Genomic DNA, 22,995 nt, shown 5'->3' on the forward strand with positions numbered 1-22,995 from the left:
TAATGAAATCATGTGGTTTGTCTTTCAGGTTCAGTATTTCTTCAAGATCTTGGATAATTAGCAGTATAGAAAGTAAAGAAGTCCCAGATTGGAGCATTTAGACAAGAGTGACTCACGCAATGAGGATGTGTTCATTCTTTTATTGTCCATTGTTTTAACCTGACTCAATACAAGATCAACAAGAGCACTGTACTCCTGGCTTCTTACGTATGTTAGAACATGGAGTTTGCACTGGAGACAACATTTAACACCAGTCTATGGGGTACTGCATTGCTTTTTATAAAGTCCAAAATAAAGATTTATTTTCAAACAAGTGACTTTGGTTTATTTCATACATTACACTTTTTCTTGCAGAAAAAAATAAAATTGTACAACTGCATAAATATAAAATTCTTCCACCATGAAAATGGTTAAAACATTCATAAAGACACAGCACCAGCATGTGATGCCTCCAGAGAAAGGAAAAAGTAAAGTAAAAGAAAATGTACAATGCAAATTAATTAGCCCTGTCACCAGCCAAAGTGACGGGCGATCCAGATCTCATACACAGCTCAGAACATACTGGAGGACGAGGGAAGAATGTCAAGACAGCATTCAATACAAAGCACAACACAACCCATCACCTTTTTGTGTGTTTTCTGTAGTGTCACTTAAAATTTAAAGGGCAGTTCCCCCATGACAGCCCACCCACCCCCAACCCCAGGAAAAAAAAAAAAGAAAGACCTAACACCACAGGAAAAGACTATGGAGTGTGTTAAAAATGCTCATTGATGGGCCATTATCTTTGAAAGAGCCAAACCAAAGGGAAAAAAAAAAAGTACCATGCCAGTTTTATTCCCATTGAATATTTACACCTTGGACAGCAAACCTTGCTCACATAAAGTAGAAAACAGATACGATAAAACATGGCTTGAAAAATGACCAGTGTGTGCACCTATAGTCCTGTACACTAAATAAAATACACGAGGCAGCAATACTTAGGGGCCGGAAACACTGCTTACTACAAGTCAGTCATGGAATCATAATTTACAGTAAAAATGGGCACGTCCCAAGGCTCAATTTTTATTTTTCTTTTGTCATTTACAGTAGAATAAATATTTTGTTGCTATTGCTACACTTTAAATTTACATTCTAACCTATTAAATGCAGAAAGCTAGTGTAAAGCATATAGATTAAGTGTAGGTCCCATACGTATGACAGTTTGTTCAAGACTAGTAGGTTTTTGTTTTTGTATCTTTTTTAACTTTTTAAATGGCTAGTGGGGAAGATTTGTGCTTGTGATCAGCTCTTAACTTCAATTTTTACATCAAAGCGTCCCTGAAAACGGTCTTTGTCACTGTACCCAATGTTCTCACCGTACGCCTTACACTCTATGCGAATTTCGGTGTCCATGGTGAGGTTGGTGAACTGTACGGCCAGCAGCGGCTGCAGGTACTTGGGCTGCAGGAGCTTGCCGTAGTAGGGGTAGTACTGCAGGGGGAACCCGGGGTAGCCGCCCAGTCCAAAATACTCCACGTTTCCAATCTTTTCCTTATCTTCATCACGCTAAAAACCAGGAGGAAATGAGATTTTAATGGCTCGCATCCTGGATCACTACTTGTACTCACGTACAAACCAGGCTCTGGATCCCACGGAGGAGTCTGCAAACCTCTGCTGGAGGGAAGCCAGTCATGCTGTGACATGGCTGCTCCAAAGCTACCTTCAAGAGTAGGTGACCATTAACCTCGGGAGGACATAAGGACGGTACGTGACACAAGAGGAAACAACACATATGCAGTCCAATCCAGAGCAGCCGGGACAAATGGTCGTAAAAGGAGGCTATTCTCATTGTACAAAGGGGGAAACTGTGGCAAAGGCCAGCCAGGCGTTCCTCCCAGCCGACACCACCTGCTAGAAACAGGACCAACACTGAACAGCAGCAGCGGGTTGGTGTTGGTCCAGCAGATGACAGTTCCAGTGACATTATCGCCAAAGGCTTAACTATCGCCTCTCGTTTTCCTGTGTCCGTTTCTTTGCTTGCTACCACCACAAAACAGGACTATTTGGAGATTCCCTTTCTTTATTCTGCCCTCTCTCTCTCAAAACAATCCATCAGGTACCTGTTTTCCAGTCTAAAGGGGACACATCTTGATTGTTACTTTAATCTTTCAGTATTTTTTAAAGAAAAGCCAAAAACACAACTGTTTTTATGTGAAATTGTCGATTAAAAAAACAAAATGCTGGCCTCCAATTTTTAAGACACCATGTGGGCCAGAGAAGCACTTGTGTGGGCTAGTTGACCTCTCAGTTCTAGAAACCAATATTCTAACTGATGAAATTCAGATGTTTCAGTTTCTTGTTCCACTGGGAAAACTGACATACGGTTTTATTCTTGCTACATCCTTCTGTTCTTTTAACAAGTTTGAGACTAATTCCTGGAGGCAATGTTTCTTGTTTCCCATATGAGAGTTTCACCTCTAACTTAAAATAACCTCGCTCATTCGCGCTCTTCCCCCCACTCCCGCGGCCACTCCTCCAGTAACTCTAAATGTCTCCTTACCTTGCCAGTGCACTGAACAGGCAGGACATACGGGCTGTACTTCATCACTGGGTAAGTCTCCAAGGACTCATTCTTAGGAGGCTAAAAATAAAACCCATGTTGGTCAATAATTTGTAAATAACTTTTTAAATTTCTGAAAAATAAAACTAATCTGTAGCCCAAACAAGTACACATTGGTCACGGTAAGTCAACTGAAATAACAAAACACTTGGAGATAGCAGAATGAGTGATTCCCCTAACCAATCTAGGAAAGGCCATGTTGTAGTTTGAAAAATAATTGCCTAGGTTTTGTGGCCACTACAATTAAGCTGTGATGCAGCTCAGTACTAAATGGAATTTCTGACTAACCCATTATAAGCTTTACTCAAGGACACTGAGAAGTACGAGCCAACCCAGAAATAATAGCTCCTCGTTTGCTAAGATTATAATAATTAGATGGAAAACCTGGTTGACATTTGTTTTTATAAAACTTGCGCTTTTCTCCCGAGCCATGAATAAATAATGCCATCCTTTTCATCCAAGCAGACCTTCTTCAAGTAGGCTTGCTTGCTTGCTTTTGAATCTCCACTGGAGGCACTGACATTTAAGGAGCGTTTCCAATTCTGTTAGGAAAGTCTACTAAGTAAAACAGGTAAGGGTGGCATTGCCCTAAATGAAAGGGGCTTGTGAAGGGGTAAATCCATTGAAGGGACCCAGCATACACTTTAAAATTCCCGCTGTAGTGAAGTATCCAGAGCCTGCCTTCCTATATCCCTGGCTCAAGTCTACCTCAGAAAGAGGTGTGATGAGCACACATCCCTGGAAGACAGCCGCCTGCTTACTCATATCAGCAGAGCACGTGAGTCTTGACATGAGATGTGATACACAGTCTAATCAAAGTCAGATAAAATGGACAATTCTCCGTCAGTAAGGAACTAATATTTTTGGCATTACTCTCCATTTTGGAATATAAGAAAATGATCGTCTAGATTTGACTCTCTTGGAACTTTCTGCCAGCAATAGATTTATCTTTAAAAATTTGAGAGAATATGCTTATTGATAAACAAGTTTCCAGATTCTGTCCTCTGAGGGTGAGGAAATAGGCACATCAAGGGAGATGCTGGGGTGCTGCCATCTCTGACACAAATAATTCAAACAACAAAAGAGCTGAGGATTTGGGGTGGGGGGAGAGTGATGAATTAGAAAGCGGCAATGGATGACCAAGTTGGAGACCAAAGAAAAAAAGGACAGAAAAGAATGAGTAGCTGAGTTCATCACTTAACAGATTATCCCTACAGACGTGGGAAGAGACGTGACTCACGATAGACTAGAGGGACCGCCTCTGTGGGTTACAGGTATCACTCGATGTCTATGAGGAGGAATTACCAAAAGTGAGGGATTCAGAGAACAAAGATTAGGATTACTGTTCCTTCAAACACATCAGACCAATCCCATTCAATGGCAAATAGCTGATTTATCTTGGGGAAGTGTTCCCCAGCAATATGAATATCAACCAAAAGTGTGCTATCATGGTTCTCACCATTTTTCTCTCATGATATCCTAGTCTAAGAGGAAAGAAGATTAAAATTCTGTTCAGAGGTATGTTAATTTCTGTAGGAGATCCATCGAGCCAGCCAGCCAGGCAACCATCCATCCACCCACTGGTCCATTTTTGCCTCTGGTGGCAGTAGAAGAGTTCTGATGCATCCTTCAGTTAAGTTTATAAAACTTTCCATCTCCATAGAGATTTTCTTTTGAAAATATTGTTCATGGTAACAAGCATTGTGGAAACAAATTAATAGCAAACAATAGAAAATTAATGAACAAAAGAGCCAGATTCCAGAAATGAAGTGAGGTTGTTCATATAACAGTATATACAGCAGTCAAGTCCTATCAGATTGGAAAACCACTCATAATGGTAATGCCTACACGGGCGAGTGGGGAAACTGCTGAAGAAGCCATGAGTAAGGGAAAAGGACAGCTTTATTTACTCATGACCTGAAGGAAAGAATGAAATAACCAGTTTCATAAAGGCAGAGAGAACACCAATACACTTTTCCTTCTTTTAAAGAATTACTATCATCTCACCAAATGGTAAGCAATGGCAGTTTGCCACTTTTCAGTGATCTCAAGTAATGTTTACCTGTTATAAGCTACAATGATGTCAAAAGCCAACAGCATGGTTATCAAAGTTCCACCTTCATAGTATTCAGCTTCTAATTTTGCAATGAAATCATCACTCAGCAAAAAGAAATTGTTTTTTCAGATTATCAATTTGTTTTAAATACTCTGGCTCCAAGAGCACCAAAACCAGAGTATGACTGCAGGTACACGCAGGTAGTTTTTAAATTTAGAAATATCTTTTCCTATTTTTACTTCGGAAGAGTTTGCATAATAGAAACTATTATCTGGATGCTGAGCAGAAGTGTTGAGAACAGGGCAGGGCCACAGGACTGACTTCGGAATTTGGCTTTGCCACTCAGAATTTCTCTAACTTTAGAAAATGAGATAATTGACCTAACTACAAGAATTTCAAAGTGGACACAGAAGTTTTCGATGTTACTCTACAGAATAGGCTTCAAAATCGCCACTGAGTGTATTTTAAAATTTCCTTTTATTCTCTTCTCATACTGTTTAAGTACCTTATCCAAAATGTGAATGGCTCAGCTAAATTCTAGGATTTAAAATATTACTTGCCTTAGGTTTGAAGCCCAGAACTCGGTTGAGCTTTATAATGACACATGGTTTGCCCTCTTTGTAGCCGTAAGTTTCATCATTTATTCCAGAGCAATTTCCTAACCACTCAAGCTTGAACCTGCAGACTTTTCGCTCTCCTCGTTCGTTGTTAAATTCTCCTCGTTCTTTGAGTTCGCTGGGCACACCTGAAAATGCAAACACCATCTTCACATTGTACCAACAACTCCTTTAGCGCCACTGAGAAAGGACGGGGCGCTCCTTCTCGTCACGGTTCCCTATGCTAAGACACTGCTACTCGACATTTAAGGCATTGTCTGAATTCAGCAAGGATTTCCAGCAAGCCACTTCATCTCTTCACTCATGTTGAAAAGGTATTTTAAAGCAACAAAAACAACAGCTGACACATGACCCCACAGCAAGGCTTCACAGTACTTGATGATCAGCACACGATGTTTGGTCTCTGGCAATATTTCCCTTCCTTTAAATAATGGATGACTCAGCTATTCAGAAGACTGAAAGGAAACTGGATCACTCTTCATGAGCAGCATCATTTACACGGGTCATCATCAGCTTGGCTCCACAACAGGGACGTTATAATTATAACACAAATTAAAAGGATTGTCAATAATTTTCAGAACTGCAAGTTTTTTGATCAGAATTTCCTGGAGCCATGCCCATTTAGCATGTTAGACAGTAAAGAGGGAATAGAAAAGAGTTGTTTTTTCCCTTTTCAACCACAATTCAAGGTTTTTTAAAAAAAAAAGTTTTTTTGAGATTTTGCCTTTTAAAGCTGTGAATTTTTAAGCATTTGTTCACCTGAGAAATTTTATTGTATTTTTGATTCATACCATAACAAAGCCTCAATTCAGTCCATCTCCTATGAAGTAATTTACCCTAATTATCATATGGGCCTTTTAATTACTGCAAAGTAAGAGGAAAACCTCATTTAAGTTCTAATGAGAACCATTTAGTGAAAGTGTTCCTTTTAAATTACTAAATCTTTTCAAAATGACTTAAAATGGCAATTCACCCCATACTGCGACCAAGCAACGGCCGGCCTGCCATTTAAAGAACTGGAGTTGGTAAATGCTTGAATTGAGTTCTGCTATCACTTAGTAACTCAGAGAGGTATCGTGTTTGGGTGGGTAGACAACATAGCTGGGAAATTCACACTCCGGCAAGGAGGAGCATGCGTATTCATTTCAATGGGTTAATGAACCAAGAGCTATCCCTTACCATTCATCAGTCATTTCCTTATCCAGATGCTCAGCTGCCTGAGACATATTTCGTTACCCATCCCAACCAGGGTCTATAAATGTACCGACTGAATGCTCCTCCATCAATATCAGCGCAGTTCTAGCTAATCACTCCAAAGGGTCATTCTGGTGAGAGGAGCCCTGTGCTCTCTTCTGTAGGGAGAACAGGGATGGGGGAAAGGGGCAGAAATCTGGAAATATAAGCAAGTGTACTTCTCAAAATCAATGGCTGTAAGAGAACCAGAACTGTAGTGCGGTCTGAGTCTGAGCAATAAAGAGCAGAGGAGGCTGGGAGTGTTTTAAAGGAAGACGCCTCTCAAGTGCAGGTGCCAGTAAGACTTGAGGCTACACTGTTTCTCCCACTGCATCCAAGCCTACACCATAATGTCTGCGTGTTTTTTAAAAAAAGTGTCCTCTCAACATGGCCAGAGTTCAGTCTTTTAATTATTTCAGGCGTACCTTTCAATCATTAAGCAACAAAGAGAAACAAGAAATAAGAATTAACCAGCCACAGACACCCAAAATAAGTCTACTTACTGCCACATTCTTCAAAAATCATGTCGTCCTTCTGGGCCGAATCTTTGTACTTCTCCAAGAACCTGACTATGTTCAGCACATACGCCTCATAGCTCTTGGGATCATTAGGACGGAAGGAAATTTCGGTCTTTTGGATCTGAGGGATCTGTGTTAATCCTGGAGCAGGAAAAGAGTTAGAAAAACACTGAGGAAATCATTCGTGGGAAGGCAGTCAACCAAGATAATTCAAAAGCAGACTCTTCATGTACAAAACATACAGTGCTAATCCCACCCAGCTAAAAGAATGGGTTAAATTCTGGCCTCTCTTATGAAATCACTTCTGTGGCATTTAGATCTAAATGATATCATATACCATTTAATTTCCCCAGCAATATTTCATGATCGGCATTATCTCCATTTTATGAATGAAAATACTTCTTGCACAGAAAGATTAAGTGCCCGGCCCAAGGTCACAGAAAAAGTGGTAGAACCAGAATTCCAAGCCAAGTACGCTGGACTCCAAAGCCTGTTATCTTTCCAGAACCCCCACATGCCCGCATTCGAAAGACTGCATTGCCAGCTAGCATTTTGTGCAGGTGGCTTTCCCTTCTCTAAAGCACGTAAGCCTTTGAGCACAGAGGTCTCCTTTTACACTTCTTTTTGTCAATTAATTTATGACCATTACAAAGTCTAGCGGACTCCAGACTACTCGACAGAGAGCTCTCTGGGTCTTTTAACTAAACTGGAGGAATATGGGCTTCAAGTGCACTTTCCACTCCTGCTTTCCATTCCAAAAGGAAGCGGTTACTTTGAGCAAGTCACGTGCCAGCCAGGAAAAATTCCAAGTATGTGCACCCTGGATTTCCACTCTTTAACCAACTTTTTAGATTCTTCAATTTCCAAAAGCCTCTGCCATCACAAGACTTCTGAGACAGATATGTGAACAGTGTTACAAGCACACTCCGGGGGCCATGGGCGGAGAGTCAATCACCACTGCATTCTATTCTGGGACTGCCAGATCGAATACAAGATGCCCAGTTAAATCTGAACTTCAGATACACCACAAATAATTTTTTATTTGAAACATACTTATAAAAAATTATTTGTGGTATATCTGAAGTTCAAATTTAGTTGGGCACCCTGTATTTTTATTTGCTAAGTCTGACAACCCCATTCTAGCCCCCACTCCTGGCCCTGCCCTCTGCCTGTTGGGCACAGCGCCTGCGAGCCCCTGCCGCACTCTCTCACCTGGGGCCTGTTGAACAAGCAGCCTTGCAGGTTCGCTCCAGACCCGCCCCATCCTAATCCCTAAGGATGGGACTCGAGAATTGCTGCTTAACACGCCTGAAGAGATCCTTAAGCACTCCTGGTTTGAGAACCCCTGCTTCAGGGAATGAGCGTGGCAATGGTGACGCAGATATGAAGACAATGACATAATTAAAGCGGAAGGGACGACTAGAGGACAGGAACTCTTCAGCAGCACCATTTGTGAGGCCTGAGAACAGGCGTCAGTAGGGGCTGGTCTAAAGGGCTGTTATTTTTTCTAGTGAGTAAGGTTGGCTTTGAGCTTCCAAACTGGTTAAGTGAGGAGGGCCTGGCTTAGGGGCCCGAATGGGAGAGTCCTTCCATTCTTGCAGTTCCCAGAGGAATGGAAAGGATGAGATGGAGACAAGGCATGTGACGGTCTGCAGCCAGGCAGAGGCTTGCCCGAGAAAAACTACTTCAAGAGCGACATTGAGAATCATCTCAAAAAGGATAAGGTAGAACCTGAGGAATTCAGGGGCAAGCTGTCAAGAGTCACGGACACGAGTGAAAGGGGAAGTAGCAGAATTTCCTCATAAAAAAATCTTCAGTTAAAAATAAACAAAGCTACTACAATTAAAAATTATTTTAAATGCTCACAAACCATAGAAAACTGTTTGTATGACTAAAGCAATTTAAATATACCCTGAACAATCTTCTCCCACATTAATAAGTTGGAAAATTGGCATTACGATCATTTATAGAGCAAAGAGGCAATATAATAAAAATGGTCAATACTTGCAAACATAAAATAAAGTAAAATAAACAAAGGTGAGTAGAAGCTTCCACTGGGATTTCATGCTTGAGGCAGTGCGAGGGAGGGTCCTTCTTGTCTGAGTTGTTAACAAGACATTTAAGTCAAGGTGACTTGCCTGGACCTGAGGGAAGTACAGAGGCGGGCCCAGGGCCAGAGGCCTAACAGAATGCAGGAGGAGGAGGTGTTTTCCTAGAATAATCATGAAGTCAGGGGAGAATGGCGGCTTGAGGGACACTCACAGGAGAGGGACCACTGGCAGAGCAGGGCACGGGCAGCCAGAGAACCCAGAGGCAAATGCCTCTGAAAGCGTCAGCGAGGACGTCTGCCGGGACCTATTTCAGGCATCCTGTGTGATGGGGGTGGGGGTGGGGGTGGGGGGCAGAAGTGGACTAAGAGAAGATCTGTGTTCACCGGGCTAAACACCATTTCCAGGCTCGGGAAAGAGACGACAGGAGAGTGGTGGACGGACAGAAGGGTGAAGAGGAGGAGAGCAACTGTCAGCAACCAAGGAGCAGTCTCACCCAACCTTCCGGAAGGGAGGAAGGCGGGGAAGAACCCAGCAGCTGACCGAAGGGACGTCAGCGTGATGAGTAACAATGATGCCAGGCGCAGTGCATCAGCAGAGCGGGTGACTCAGCAAAAACAAAATCCTAACCGAATGTCAACGAGCCTGGTGTGAGATGCGCAGAGTCTTACCCAGCGAGCTAAAAAGAGGAATGTGGACCGAGAGGGTCCTGTTGAGAAACACGGTAGCACGTAAACCACGAGGGGACTGCACACATGGCGATGCCCCCCCCGGCCCCCTTCCCCAGCAGTCGGTGCTCGCTTTCTGGCTCCTTCTGCATTCTCTCTTCCAGCGGCTGCTCAGGGTGCCATCTCCTTGAAGTGTGTGAGAGGAACAGTGATTCTCAGCTCCCCCCAGAGAAAAAGGAGAGCAAGAGGAGGTGGGATTCTGCAGAGTGCTTCTCATTCCCCCATGACGCCAAGTCCAGGGTCCTGACTATTAAAAGAGACCAGGTACCACGTGCGAGACCCCCGAGCATCAGCTCCTCTCATCCAGCGCTCTGGGCTCTTTACTAACAAAAGGGCACTTAGCAAGTGCATTTTTCAGAAGTCTAAGAGCTATGGTCAGAACTCAGTTCGTGCTTACCCAGAGACTTATACCAGCCTTGTTCATTAGCAAGCACCTCTGCTGTTAATCATCTAAGAGCTGATTTATGGAAATAGTAGATATTACCATTACAGGCACAAGGGTACCACTGGCCAAGAAAACAGTTATACACAACTGGTCTCGTGTCTCTAGATAAGGTAAAGAAGAAACAATAGAATCACACCAATTCCCACCCAAGAGCCTGAATCCATCCGTGAGCCTGGCTCACGATCTAAGCCCAGCCAAGCCTGTATGTCAGCATGTGAGAGAAATGCAGATGGAAGACGCTTGAAGAATAGTGGCCGTGTTATGTACAGAGAAGCATCAGAAACTGGTGAAACCAAGAACACAAGAGGTGAAACGGACAGGAACGCTGGCAGAGGAGGGAGCCCAGGAATGACGAATGAGCTCAGGAAGCTCAGCCACACCTTACTGCCTTCTGGAGGCTAACGTTTCCCTCTGGAGCCGCTGAAGGGTCTTGAAGATGTAACTAACATAAGCCTTAGCAACCACTCTTTTCAGAAACTCAGTTTCTGACCTGAATGTTTCCAGAAAAGAAGCATAAATGGTTTGGACTTAGGTCACACAACCAGCTCCTTCCTCTAAGCCCTCACCTGTGGAGCACATACATGCACACACAAGCCCCAGGAGGCCACCTGAGTCCACTGTGGCCACCACCTCCTTGGTGGGCTCTTCTGCTCTCTGTCCGCACGTTTCTGGAAGGTCTCTTGCCCTATCACCCATCACCTCTGCCTCCTCTCTTCTCTTTGTCCAGAGCCTGCTGGCCTGAGAATTTCTCTTCCTGGAAGCCACCAGAGATCAATCCCCTGGCCTGTCCTGTTCTGGGTCATCGTAACTAGGAGAGTTCTCTGATGAGATCCTCTCTACCCCATTAGGAAAACTCCTCTTCTCAAAAGTCATTTCTCTAAAGCAATTACTTACAAGAGGCAGATGAAGCGCCCTTGACCTGATAGCTAAACCCTTTAAATCATTTACTTTATCAGTCCTAAAGGAAAGAAGACACAGACAGGAATGGGAGTGGATTTGGCAACTTCCTTATTATTTTGAGCCCACACACAGATTCCTCAGCAATGGTGACACTCTCCCAGGGCTGCGCACACCCCACCTTGCTGCCTGGCGTCCTCATCCATTGTTTGCAGACGAGACTGGATACTTTCAGCTTGTCCCTCTCCACACTGCCTACTCCTTAAAATTGTTACTTATACCTTTGCACGAGGATGAGCTCTGTTTGCTGGGAACTCCCAGAGGCCAAAGATAGCAGAACAACCCACTCGCCGCCTGGTGGTTTCAGATTGTATTCTGGGAAACACATCTAACCTTTGCCTCTCCTGTCTTCTGACCTTGAATCAACATGAACCATGCTGGGCTCTATACAGCTTTGCCCTGCTATGACCATTTGCCTTAAATTATATATTGATTCTTATTTAATAAAGCCACTTAAAAGGACTGAAGTAATAATCTGGCTATCTGAAATTTTAATTATTTGATTTCTAATGAATATGTCAACTTTACGTAAGATTTGGAGTTTAAAGGAAAAAAAACCTTTGGCTTCGCACTTGGTTTTTAGAGTTACATTTGCCTTTTCTTGGTCCCCCATCTCTTGAGAAACAAATAAGGAAAACACTCAGTCTTCGGCTTTAGCAGGTTTTCATGGCAGGAGGGGCAACCAACAAGTAAAAGAGGAAGGGAAAGGAGAGAGAAAAGAAAGGCTTTTCATTAAGAAAGAAGTACTTTGTTTCTTATTAGGTTTATAATGTAGCAAGTTTATAATTTCTCAATCTACTTATGAGTTCAAAGTATTTAAACTAGAATGCACCCATTTTTAACCTTGTAACAGTTACTCAAACAAATCTCAAAGCACAGATGCTTGTACCTGTCATTTAATACATTTAATATATCACTAGACCAAACAGACATCATCTTCCATAGAATCCTCCAGGAGGGTACCCACATAACTAACAAGAGCACAGGAAGCAAAGACACACCTATAAACGTAGCCATGCACACAACACCTCCATATCGTGTGTCTCCTGTGTATTCCACATTGAGAAGTAATTTCTCATTTAAAAAAAATTCGGGGTATGATTTTATACACAGTCATACATTATCTACGTAGACATATATATATATATAGACACAAACACACACATTTTCCTCCTTCAAGTGCCACTAAGATATTTATGGGTTTTGTTTTTGTTTTTAATTTTTGTTTGACCTCTGCAGGACTAATATCAATTTACCTAACAAAATACAGAGAGGGCACTGGAAAAAAAGGCACCTCTGTGCTTTCTGGAAACTAGCTGCCTTTGCCGCACCTTCTGTCTCAGGCTCAGCTTTTGACTGTGACGTGGGATCAGCTGACTCAAGCCCCCTGCCTCCAAGCAGGGACATGGCTACACCCTCCTCACGCCAGAGAACCTGCTCCCCATGAAAAGTCCTTCTAAGATGAGTGGCTGGACTCCCTCCACAGCCTATCTGGATGTTCAACAACCCTCGGTGCATGGAAGTCTTTTCTCCTATCTAGGCAAAAAGCCACAGACTCGGGTTGAAGGCCCTTCTCCGTTTACGGAATTACCCTTTACCATTAGACTTTTTCCTGTCGTCATATATTCATTTTTAGACGAACAGAGAATTATTTAGTTCTGAGGATCTATCTTCAAAAGTGCATATGCTTTCATAGGGACATATCTTTGATATTTTGTACAGCTCATAACTGTGCATGTTCCCAGTGAAATAAAAGTTACCACTGTTCCAGCCAAATTCTAGTATTTTATATTCATTATGCTTTTTTATTCAAGGCCAAACTTCAGAACAAGCACATATAGTATATTTGACTCGTCTAGATACACATTTGCGAAGTGACCAATATCCTGAAATAAGACACCACATTATACATGATATTTGATGACGTGTATTCCTGCGTGTATGTGGGGAAAGACACACTAGTCTGGTCTGAAGCCACTGGAGCATCATCCCCGTCCCCTTGCATCTCCCCAGCCTCTCTCCAGTCTTGTCAGCCTCAGATGGGCCCTTAGGTCACAAGATTGCTAGGATGAGAGCTGAATAACCATGGCATCAATCAGTCCAAGCCCATCCTGTTTTATCACCTAGAAGTGGAGACCATGAGCTGATGCTCTTTCCACGACCACCTGCTACGACAGAGCCCTTCCCTCAGGTGAGCGCAGCAGAAAAGCCCTAAATGAAGCTCCACCAGTTCAGCATCTTTTACACCCCGCCTCATCCCTCCATGGAATTTGTTACCTGGTCCCATTTATCAGGGGTCTCTGCTCTCTCATCTAAAATGAGCATACACTGGAGGATCCATTTTTCTATACCTCCAAGAATATTTTTAAGTTAATCATTAGGCTTGTTAGGTACCCAAGAGCTAACTTATTGGTTGTATCTTGGTCTTTAGAAATGAAGAAATAGGAACATGGGTAAGTGAGTTGCTGAAGCAAAAAAGCAAGGCTGGGGCACTCTGAGGAATAAGAACTTGCAGTCTGCCGCCCTAAACCCTTCACCAAACTGAGTCTGGGCAGTAGCTTCTGGAAACCCCAACTGCCACCAGTGCTAGCTCATCCACAGCCTCAGACTCTGGGGGCCGGGTGGGGGGGATTTGGGGGGCTGGTGCAGGATCCATCTGAGGCTAGGAGGAGAGAAGGAGCAGGAGCCTGAGAGGCAGCTGGGCCTGGCGAGCATTGAGTATTTATCATATCAGCTCCTGGATTACAGATCAATGGAGTATAATTGGAAACAGCAGAAAAACACCTGACTGGCACTCTGAAATAACAATCGCTCCCAAGTACAAGGAAGCCAAGTGTTTCCAATTCTCCCTCTGAAATTCAAGTGAGAGAGAGAAAAATAGGAGTGTGATGCAGCTTGAAAAAAAGCAATTCTGAAATCAATGTAATGCCTTCTCAAGAATTTTGCTTACTCACGCTGAGATTTGAATTATAATGCCTTGTACCCTAATGGATTTTAAGACAAGATATTTCTCTCTCGCAATCAAGATGTAACCGAAACTCCTAGGGGTGCCAGTGTGGTCTGCTAGTCCTCACCCACCTGCTGGTCCCTCTGGTTCCCATCTCACCAAGAATATGACCCTTTTAAAACGCATTCTTCCAGCGCTGAGCCATCTTTACTTCAAAGCAAAACCAAAAGCCGCCCACAACCTTGAGCAGAAGGAGAGGAGTGGAATACCTTCAGACCTGCTCATCAGGAAGCAGGGCAGCTGGGAATCTGCCCTGGACCCACCGGCTGACACCCAGTGACCTTCATTTCCTTCCACTGCTGCGAAGTGAGCACGGGGCAGGGGATGGGCAGCACGATGGAAGGCGGACTTTCCCATCACAGCCCGGAGCCCAGTCAAATCGGGACGGGGCTGCTCCCGCATGGCCGACAGCAGCATCTCCAGATCCAACAGCACGAACAGTGGGAGGGGAGGCCTCTGAGCACCACTGAGGACCTTCCTGAGGGGGTATCCCTGGAGGAAAGCTGGCAGGGGCTAACCCAACAGGGGCGGGGATTTTAAAGGGAGAGCTTACAGAACAAATACAATGTCACTTAAATTTACTCAATTTTTTAAATGTGTTTCCTAATCCAACTTCTCCTGCTTGTCAAGAAAAGCTAAGACTCTATTAACTTCATGGAAATAGAAGTGTACGATGCATCCTTGCTCTATCCCCAGAGCTCACAGCCCGGGAACACGGACTTCAGGAGCCAGAAGAACTACGCTTCCAGCGAAGCAGGGCTGTAAAAACGGAGGCTAGTGGGGAGAGCCACCCACCCTTTAGTTACGCCTCTGTAAAGTACCACTCACTTCACACACGTTTATCATTTCATCCTCCTTTAATCCTCACAGGGTATTATTCCCCTTTTATAGATGAGAAAACGGAGGCTCAGCGAGAGTCAGAAGTGTGTGGAATGGTGGGAATTGTGTCCAACTCCAAAAGCCCTGCTTTTCCTTCTCGGTCAACTTTACTGCAAACCGACGGGTAATGGCTTAGGAACTCAGGCTGCTTTCACGCTGAGGTTAGGCAACATGAAATTGCAATAAGCAATGGCTTTTGAGCCCAAAAATAGCAATTTAATATGTTTCAACCTACCATCTCAGCTGAGGCTCTAGCCCATACCTTCCAGGCTGAGTAGACAGGTCGGTTCCAACATCCCAGAGCAACATGACTCTGTGAGGAACATCATACACCCTAATGGCCACCACTGCTCCGGCCAAGAAACTGGACGTTGTCCATTTCTTCTTAAATGTCACTTCCATTTTGTGATTTAGTCCTTTCTCTGAGACTTTCATGTTTCACCTATCAGGTTATCCAATATTATAGACACACAGCCCCAAATACTGCACAATTACCACCACTTAACTTGGTCACGTTCACACATTATTCAGAAGAGATCTAATTACAAGGTATTCCAGCGTGCAAGGGGCAGTCAGAACCCAGCCAGGCCAGCCTTGTGTTCATGCCTCGAATCAGTTAATAATAGCATTAATAAGTCTTTCAATCTTTAAATGACATACCACCTCTTTCGCACTCACTAGGTTCAATTGACTCGAATACACAATTTTCCCTCTTCAACTGTCAGGAAAATAGAGGCTTAGGGTATATTAAATTGAAGCCCCAAATCGCCATGGTGTTCCTCCATACGTTTGTTCCATCTGTGACCTGAAGGAATTGTTACTGCCTATCAAAAAGACAAATTCTTAAGATTTGCACTGAAAGATGCCAAGAGGAGGGACCAGCTGGGGTCCCTCAGGGCACTCGGAGACCATCCCATTCTCAAATGAATGTCGCGTCCCCTGGAGAGGCAAGGGTAAAGGGGAGCTCGACCTAGACTCTCCTGGCAAGAAAATGAGTGAGGGGATGTGGAAGAAGAGAGACAGAGAAATGACAAAGAACCAGGCAACACGAAGGGAAGCTGGGGGACTGAGGAGACACTTTCCCTGTGACTCAGACCAAAGGACAGGAATGCATATTTCCAAGATGAGCCAGCAGCATTCCTCCGGAGAAGCCACGGTTTGTCAGGTCAGTCCAACTGCTGCAAGGACACTAAATATAGGTACGAAGAATGTGTCTTTTAGGAAGGGGCTGGGAGGAAGCAGCGGGAGGCAGGGAGGGTGCTGGAAGGACTGACAGCTCACCAGATTTTCCCGGCAAGGTCATTTGCAAGGCCCTACGTAAAAATCCCGCACTCGGGCTGTTTCCTTTTGAAAGTGAAATTTCCCTTTCTGCAAGAACCTGAAGACAACATTTAATTTTATTGAAGGCTGCCTCTTCAAGGTCAAGGAACATTTTTTTAAATTTAAGAAATTAAAGAAAATGCTTGACTTTTTGGTCACCTTTGACTTCAAGTATAAGACTTACTGTAAAATATCATGATTGAAGAATAGCTTTTAAATGGAAAAACAATACAATAAAAGGTCTCCACAAATTGAAATTACGACTATGAATGCTACCATACAACACTCCAACAGAGGACACGAAAACACACACCGAGCTTTACTGTGCAGAAGCCAGCGCACAACACATTTATTTCCGATCCTGCGTTTCTGTGCTGCAACCTTTCCATACACCCACCTCTTTCAGGAAGTAGTTGCTGGAAACTGTGGATTATTAAGTGGGTTTAAGTCATTTTATATACTTACATGTTTTCTTTTTCCACTTCCAAAACCCCCTAGATCTAAATTTATCTGGAAATGTTTCGGGTTTTTCTTACAGTACAGGATTATTTGACTTGGAACTAAAAGATGATGTTTGCCATCTTCGTGGCCTGAAGATTTTCTTCCGACAGTCTTTCCCATACCCAAGAAGGAGGTGGACATGACAAGTCTGTGACGGGTAGGCACACTTAATCACCGCTGCTGCTCAGTGCCATGGAGACAGCCTCAAGACTGTCACCTACACATAGCTGTTACTAAACTGTTGCCCGGGGAAAGTGGAGAGGGGACACATCATTGTCACCGCCCAGAGGCAGCCTCAAGGTCACTTATAAAGTGAGAACCTGGAAGTTATGCCACATTTTCTCTCTCTCTAGGTCCTCCTGACAATGATTTCTAGAAGAGCCAGACCGTGCAATCACAAACAGTACAATCACGTTTGTGGTCACTCCACTGTCTTGTCCTTGTTAGTACTGGGTGTCACGGCAGGGGGCCCTCCTGGGGCTAGTGACCCGTGTGCAAATGCACATCCGTGCACACAGTGCACGTCACTCAACAGTGCCAGCACCCGAGTCCTGGCAGGCACTCAGGTGGCAGGTTTCTATGCCAACCTCTTTGTCAACCCAAGTTTCAGAGCTAAAAGAGCTAGTTAATTAAACTGCAAAGCAGGTCCAGAAAGCTGGTCAATAAGACTCCTATTAAACAAACAGGTATAAAGATTGAGAAGTGAAAAGAGAGGGTGGCTCTGTTCAAGGTCAAACTGCAAGTCAACAGCAGGTGGGAGAACGCGCCCTGCAGTCATGGCTCCTCCTCCTGTGAGGAGCTGGCCATTTCAGAGCTTCTCATCACCCCTGAAAAGAAGTTAACCTTTAAAAACAGGAGCCAACATAGGTGTTCAAACGATTTATCCAAGTCATAGTCGCCTCAAGAAAGTGAAGCAGGTGTGTGAGAACTGGAAAGGCCCTGTCATGATCCCACTGACCGACCCCTTGGGTGTTAGGAATGAAGAGACTGAGGCCACACGGGGGCCCCCAGAGCTGGGGGGGGGGGGGGGCAGGCTGGGTGGAGGACAGGGCTCTGCCCCCTCACTGCAGAGCCGTTCAATGAGGTGTCTGCAACCCAGGAGCTCTGCCTGCAATGCAGGCAGGAGATGTGGCCACATCAGAGAGAAGTCCCTATCTGTCCTTTACAGGCTTGGCTTCCTCTTATATTACACATGATTTTCAGAAGAAATTTTCCTCAAGTGAAAAAGTGACACCCATTTCCCCTCTGGAAGAACGGAAGTTATTCAGGTTCATCTTACCTGGCGGGGCCACTCGGTCCTGATATGTGGGCTTAAATTCACTGATGGTGAGCAGCATCACCTGGATGGTCCCGATGAAGATGCCAGCCAGGCAGCCGTAAAAGATCACGTAGAACAGAAGGATCTTAACTGCAAGGAGAGCAAAGAGAACACAGCTGTGAGGCAGGCGCATGCTCAGAACGCCTGTCTAAGTCTTCCCAGAGACCGACGGGCTTCCGCCCGGGTGGTGTCTTCAGGGATTCCTTCTTCAACACTGATCAAGGTGGTGAACCCCACTCCCAGATGGTAGGGAAAAATGGGGGGATGGGCAGCCCCCATTATAGTGTGCGTGTTGGGGGTGGTTGAGGGTGGGGGGCATGTTCAGCTAGAACTAAGATTCCTTATAGGAAATCATTTCATTCTCTAAATAAAAAAGAAAAGAATTTCAAGAAGATCACCAATAAAATCCAGGGCTGTGTTTGTCCACTTATGCAATGCATTTCACATATGACAGCAGACTCCCTTAGAGACGGATGTTTTCTGTGCTTGCTTATCCCTCGACATTTCAGCACCACAAGCCAGGCTCTGCTGCTTCTCCAAATGCTCAAATGCCTGCGAGGTTTCATGCTGCGAGGAGTAACGGACACCCAGAAACCGTGGGAAGAGCCCCAGCTCTATAACACCCCGCTGCCTCGGATCTGTATCACAGACTAGGCACATGACTCTCCCTTCAGGGGCACCAAACAAGAAAAAGAAAGGAAATGCTAGAGTAAAAATGGCAAGCACACTTTTATTTCATCCTCTGCCTGGACACAGAGTAATGACTGACTCGATGGGCTGCATTTTCTTTTCCCACAGTTAACAGGATAACAGGACAGAGGCCGAGAGCTGCAAAAGCAGGAAAATGAGAAACAGAAAACCCTGCCGCTCACAGATGGAATGAGGCTATCAGTTACCAGTTTACAGGGATTATCTCCCGATTAGCCGCATCGTAACAGGCTGTACTAGGCATCGCCCGGTAGCCTTGCGCCAGCCAAACAACTCAGCGGGAATGCAGAAGGGGGAATGGCGCACCAGGGGTTATGGGTGTGAAACAGGACTGCCCAGGGGTGCTGTGGGGAGTTCTCGCAGCGTCCAGATCGCGTGCAGCAAAGCCTGGGGTCCTTGGGAAAATGCTACAGAACACAGTATTCTTGAAAAGAAGTGTGTGTGTGCAAGTGGGGCGGAACTAGCCAGGATGCCCTCTTGATATATTTAAAAGCCCCTCTTTCCCATCACCAAATAAAGAGTTCAGGGAAACCATGCTCAAGAGCTATAAAAACAAGCAAACCACACATAAAACCACACCAAAATGCTTAATCATAATTGCTTTTCTCCTCTATCAAAAAAGAAAAAAAGAACAAAGAAAAAGGGAAAGATAAGGAAAAATGCACTGTATGAGCTGGCGCCACGGCTGCCCAGCTGGACGCTGCCTCATGGCAGGACAGGGGTTAAGCGCCGCATTCTGTATCCAAGCAGCGGCAGGCTAATGGCAAGGCCGTGACGTCAGGAGATCTGGAAAATTTTTCCAGGGAACGCTCCTCAGAGGTGCCAGAGTTGGTGTAACAGGGTCAGGAAGAGAACTGTTGTAGCCTCTTTTTTTTTTTTTTTCTGCCGCCCCCCACCCTGGCTTGGTGTTCTGAGCTTAACCACATTTGGCTCTTCCAACAACTGGAGCATTTTTATACTCATTCCTTGGACTCCAGACACCTAATGCTAACAACATAAAAAGGTATGTAAATGAGGCTATAATTTAAAATACAAATTTAGCAATGGAAAAACAAGCCACTTTGCAAGCATATTGATTAAATTTAAGAAGACAGAGCTTTTCTATTCTGCCTGATACTACAGCCTACAAGCGAGGAATTTTTCTCTTTTGCACCGAGACGTTACTTAACAAAGTCTCCCATTACTGTTGTGAGGTCACGTGTTCAGACTGGAGCAGGCAGGTCTGGCGGGGCCGGTGCAGTGGGCTCACCAACACGCAGGCCACCAGCGGCTGCTTCGGAAAAAAGCTGGACAGATTGTACCAACCGGCCACAGTTACCCAGAAGATAAGCTTTAGGGGCAGTTTTTCCTTTTAAGCAATTTTTTTTCCTTTTAAAAAATACAAGTAATATAGAGGTTTTCCAGTTAGAACAACAACAAAAAAAGAGTACCCTTCAAAGAGTCACAGGCAGAAGGAAAAAATGGCATCTGGGCCCAGCAGCAAACATAAAAAGCCACCAATGCCTGTATTAACCAAATAAAAACGTGGACGGCACCAGGTGACCTGCGTACTGCCATTTCTCCAGCAGGTGACAGGCGAGGCTCCTGCATCCATCTTGGTGAAAATCTACCTTAAGCAAAACTGAGCCAAGGGCAACCTGCCCTCGTCCCAAGGGCATCTGTGTTGGGCCCAGTGCTGGGAAGGTGGCATTTTCCCCATGGGAGACAGCAACTGCTGCCCCTTTCTCTGTCTAAGGAGCTCTGTCGTTTCTTACATTGCCAGAAAGCAACAGACATATTAGCGCAAAATAAAAACTGGATTTTTAGCCCAGTATCTGCACCTTGGAAAACAGAAGGAAAGATGAGACAAGCACACCAGTCCTGGGATCTACATTCATAAATCAGTGCATTGGCACCTTGCTGGATGTGGTATCAGGACACAAATATTCATTCACACACAACACACTTTCTCTCTCTCTCTTCTTCTCTTGCTGTCATACAGAGGTGCTGCCCCATTAAATGTCGGCTTAAAGAACAAGTCGTTCCATATTGCCGTACCCTCTAAAGCAAATATTATTCTGGAATTGGAATGAGGAAAGAAATATATTTTATGAGAGAAGAAAACACTAGAGGGCAAATTTCACAATATGCCTGGAGTCAATGCAGCCCTGGTCCGCGTGATGAGGCAGGGGTCAGACCACCAGGGCAGGGACCCCCGGGAAATCTGGGAAAGGGGGCCCTACTCCACAGTGCACCCCCCAGGCCTCACTCAAGTTACCAGGAGTTGCTAGGAGATGGCCCTGGCCCGGAGCTGTTCACCGGACACATACCCTGAGTTCTCCAGGTTTTCCCTTCCACAGTAACAAAACAGAGAGCGATTTTTATGCACGAGCAACTATGGCAATAATCTCATTGAAGAGCATGGTCTCCCCGAAATAAAATAAAAGCTATAAGCCATCACTTTAAAGACCTACATTTAACATGGCTCAGGGCGACCTATGCTCCCCAGTTATACCCTGGAATGAGGTTTCACCTTGACTAACCTTGAAGTATGATGCATTATTAACCCTTTACTTTTCAATCAAGAGAGACCCACCACAGGCCGCATGTTTTTTCTTTACACAAATCATATAATCCAGCTTCTTCCATTTCAAAATGTCAGCCAAGTACTATTTCCCTGACTCATCCTCCTGCCGATGCCCAGAGAGCCTCCCAATCAGGAGCAGGGCATCAGCCCCTATCCAGGGCTCCCTCAGTGGCTGCAGTGGTGGTGCTAGTGGTGTCGATGGTGATGATGATATTAGAGGAGGAGGGGGAGGTGATGCAGGAGAGGGGAGTTCCCTCCCTCTCTCTCTTCCGCAGTCACGACTCTTATAGATTTGCCTACAACTCTGCCCTTCAAAATGACCTTTTTCAAAAAAACCATGTCACCCTTCCGGTGTAGGGAGGTGGAAAACAAGTAAGGTATCTAATTTTCAATGGGAAAAAGAAACATCCATCCAACCAAGCAACAGGCTGCCCAAAATCTCAAAAGAAGAGCTGCTTTTGCCTTTGTGCCATTTATTTCCTAGCCTAACCCTTCACTATAACCAACCCAAGCCACTGATTGTGCATCTGTGTAGACACTGAAAACAACCAGCCTTTGCCATGTTTCGGAGCCTCATGAGCCATTTCTGGGTTGCGATGACTCCAGGGGAGGTCACCAGGGGAAACTCTGGGCATCGCTATGAAATACTGCAGTGTGGACGGATTCCCCACCCCCCGCCTTTTGCGGTATATATTTAGACTAAAAGAAAGGTGCTATAGCATGCAACCCCGCCTGCATTAGATCCCGTTACCCTCATGAGGTTCTCTCACAGCCTCAATCTCTCTTTTTTTTAAGGACTTGGGACATGACTACAGAAGAGACATATCTAGTCTCCCGGAGCTTCACCATTCCCAGGAGGGAAGGGCTCAAGCGATGCTCCGATAGACTGCAAATTACCAGGACAAGCCGGCTACAATATACAGAACCCTCTGCCTGGCGTGCTCCCGCCCCCAGCCCGCGCCCATCCTGGGGACTCCGCATTCCGCACAGGATGACAAGCCCTGCCGGGCGCGATCCGAGCAGAGCCCACCACCCGGTACCCCTCCACCCTCGCCAGCGCGGCGGGTGCGGAGCGGTCTGCAGAGCCTGCGCAGGGGATGCGCCGCCCGGGAGAGACAAGGCGCCGGGGGCGAGCTGCGGACCCCGTACTTACACCAACTGCCACCGGTCCTGCCCAAAAACTCCTTCTTCTCCGAGTTCCAGATGAATTTCTTCCAGCTGCCCTCCTCCTTGGCTTTTCCGCGGGCCATGCTGGCGGGTCAGCCGCTGCCGCGGGCGCTGAGGGTGAGTGACTGCGGCGTGCGCCCTCGCGTCCTCCCCGGCTGCCGGTCGGCGTCCCCGGCCTGGCTCTCCGCAGGCGCACCCGCCGCTGCCGCTGCGGCTCTCCGAGTGCCAGACGCGCGGCGGAGGAGCAGAGGCAGGAGCAGGAGGAGGGGGAGGCGGCGGCGGGGGCGGGGGGCGGAGGGAGGGACCGCGCAGGCTGGGCGGCTCCGAG

The 22,995-nt window shown here is 45.4% G+C and overlaps 2 protein-coding genes across 3 annotated transcripts in view; one reads left to right on the top strand and one right to left on the bottom strand.

The window, feature by feature from the left end:
• The window catches only part of NME7 (NME/NM23 family member 7), a 227,262-nt gene extending 226,949 nt beyond the window's left edge, over positions 1-313 (top strand). The window contains exon 12 of one of the 2 annotated variants that reach the window (XM_070497395.1): positions 29-256. In XM_070497395.1, coding sequence (XP_070353496.1) covers positions 29-61 — 33 coding nt within the window. In that variant the 3' untranslated portion in view covers positions 62-256. Of the gene's footprint in view, positions 1-28 lie in introns of both variants that reach the window. The other variant, XM_070497394.1, reaches the window with a different exon arrangement.
• On the bottom strand, positions 121-22,794 carry ATP1B1 (ATPase Na+/K+ transporting subunit beta 1). Its single transcript, XM_014857644.3, has 6 exons — positions 22,654-22,794; positions 18,188-18,316; positions 7,009-7,164; positions 5,216-5,400; positions 2,540-2,620; positions 121-1,545 (listed from the first exon to the last, which is right to left on the bottom strand). Exons 1-6 carry the CDS (start codon positions 22,748-22,750, stop codon positions 1,282-1,284), a joined length of 912 nt encoding a protein of 303 aa, XP_014713130.1. The 5' UTR covers positions 22,751-22,794; the 3' UTR covers positions 121-1,281.
• Positions 22,795-22,995: the final 201 nt, after the last annotated feature.

The sequence above is a fragment of the Equus asinus genome, chromosome 25 (assembly GCF_041296235.1).
Source record: "Equus asinus isolate D_3611 breed Donkey chromosome 25, EquAss-T2T_v2, whole genome shotgun sequence".
Lineage (NCBI taxonomy): Eukaryota > Metazoa > Chordata > Mammalia > Perissodactyla > Equidae > Equus > Equus asinus.

Coding starts and splice junctions, on each gene's coding strand:
- ATP1B1 (XM_014857644.3), bottom strand. CDS start 22,750: ATGGCCCGCGGAAAAGCCAAGGAGGAGGGCAGCTGGAAGAAATTCATC. Junction 2,621..5,215: donor TTCTGGGCTTCAAACCTAAG/GCAAGTAATATT, acceptor TTTTATTTTTAG/CCTCCTAAGAATGAGTCCTT. Junction 1,546..2,539: donor CTGTTCAGTGCACTGGCAAG/GTAAGGAGACAT, acceptor CCTGGTTTTTAG/CGTGATGAAGATAAGGAAAA.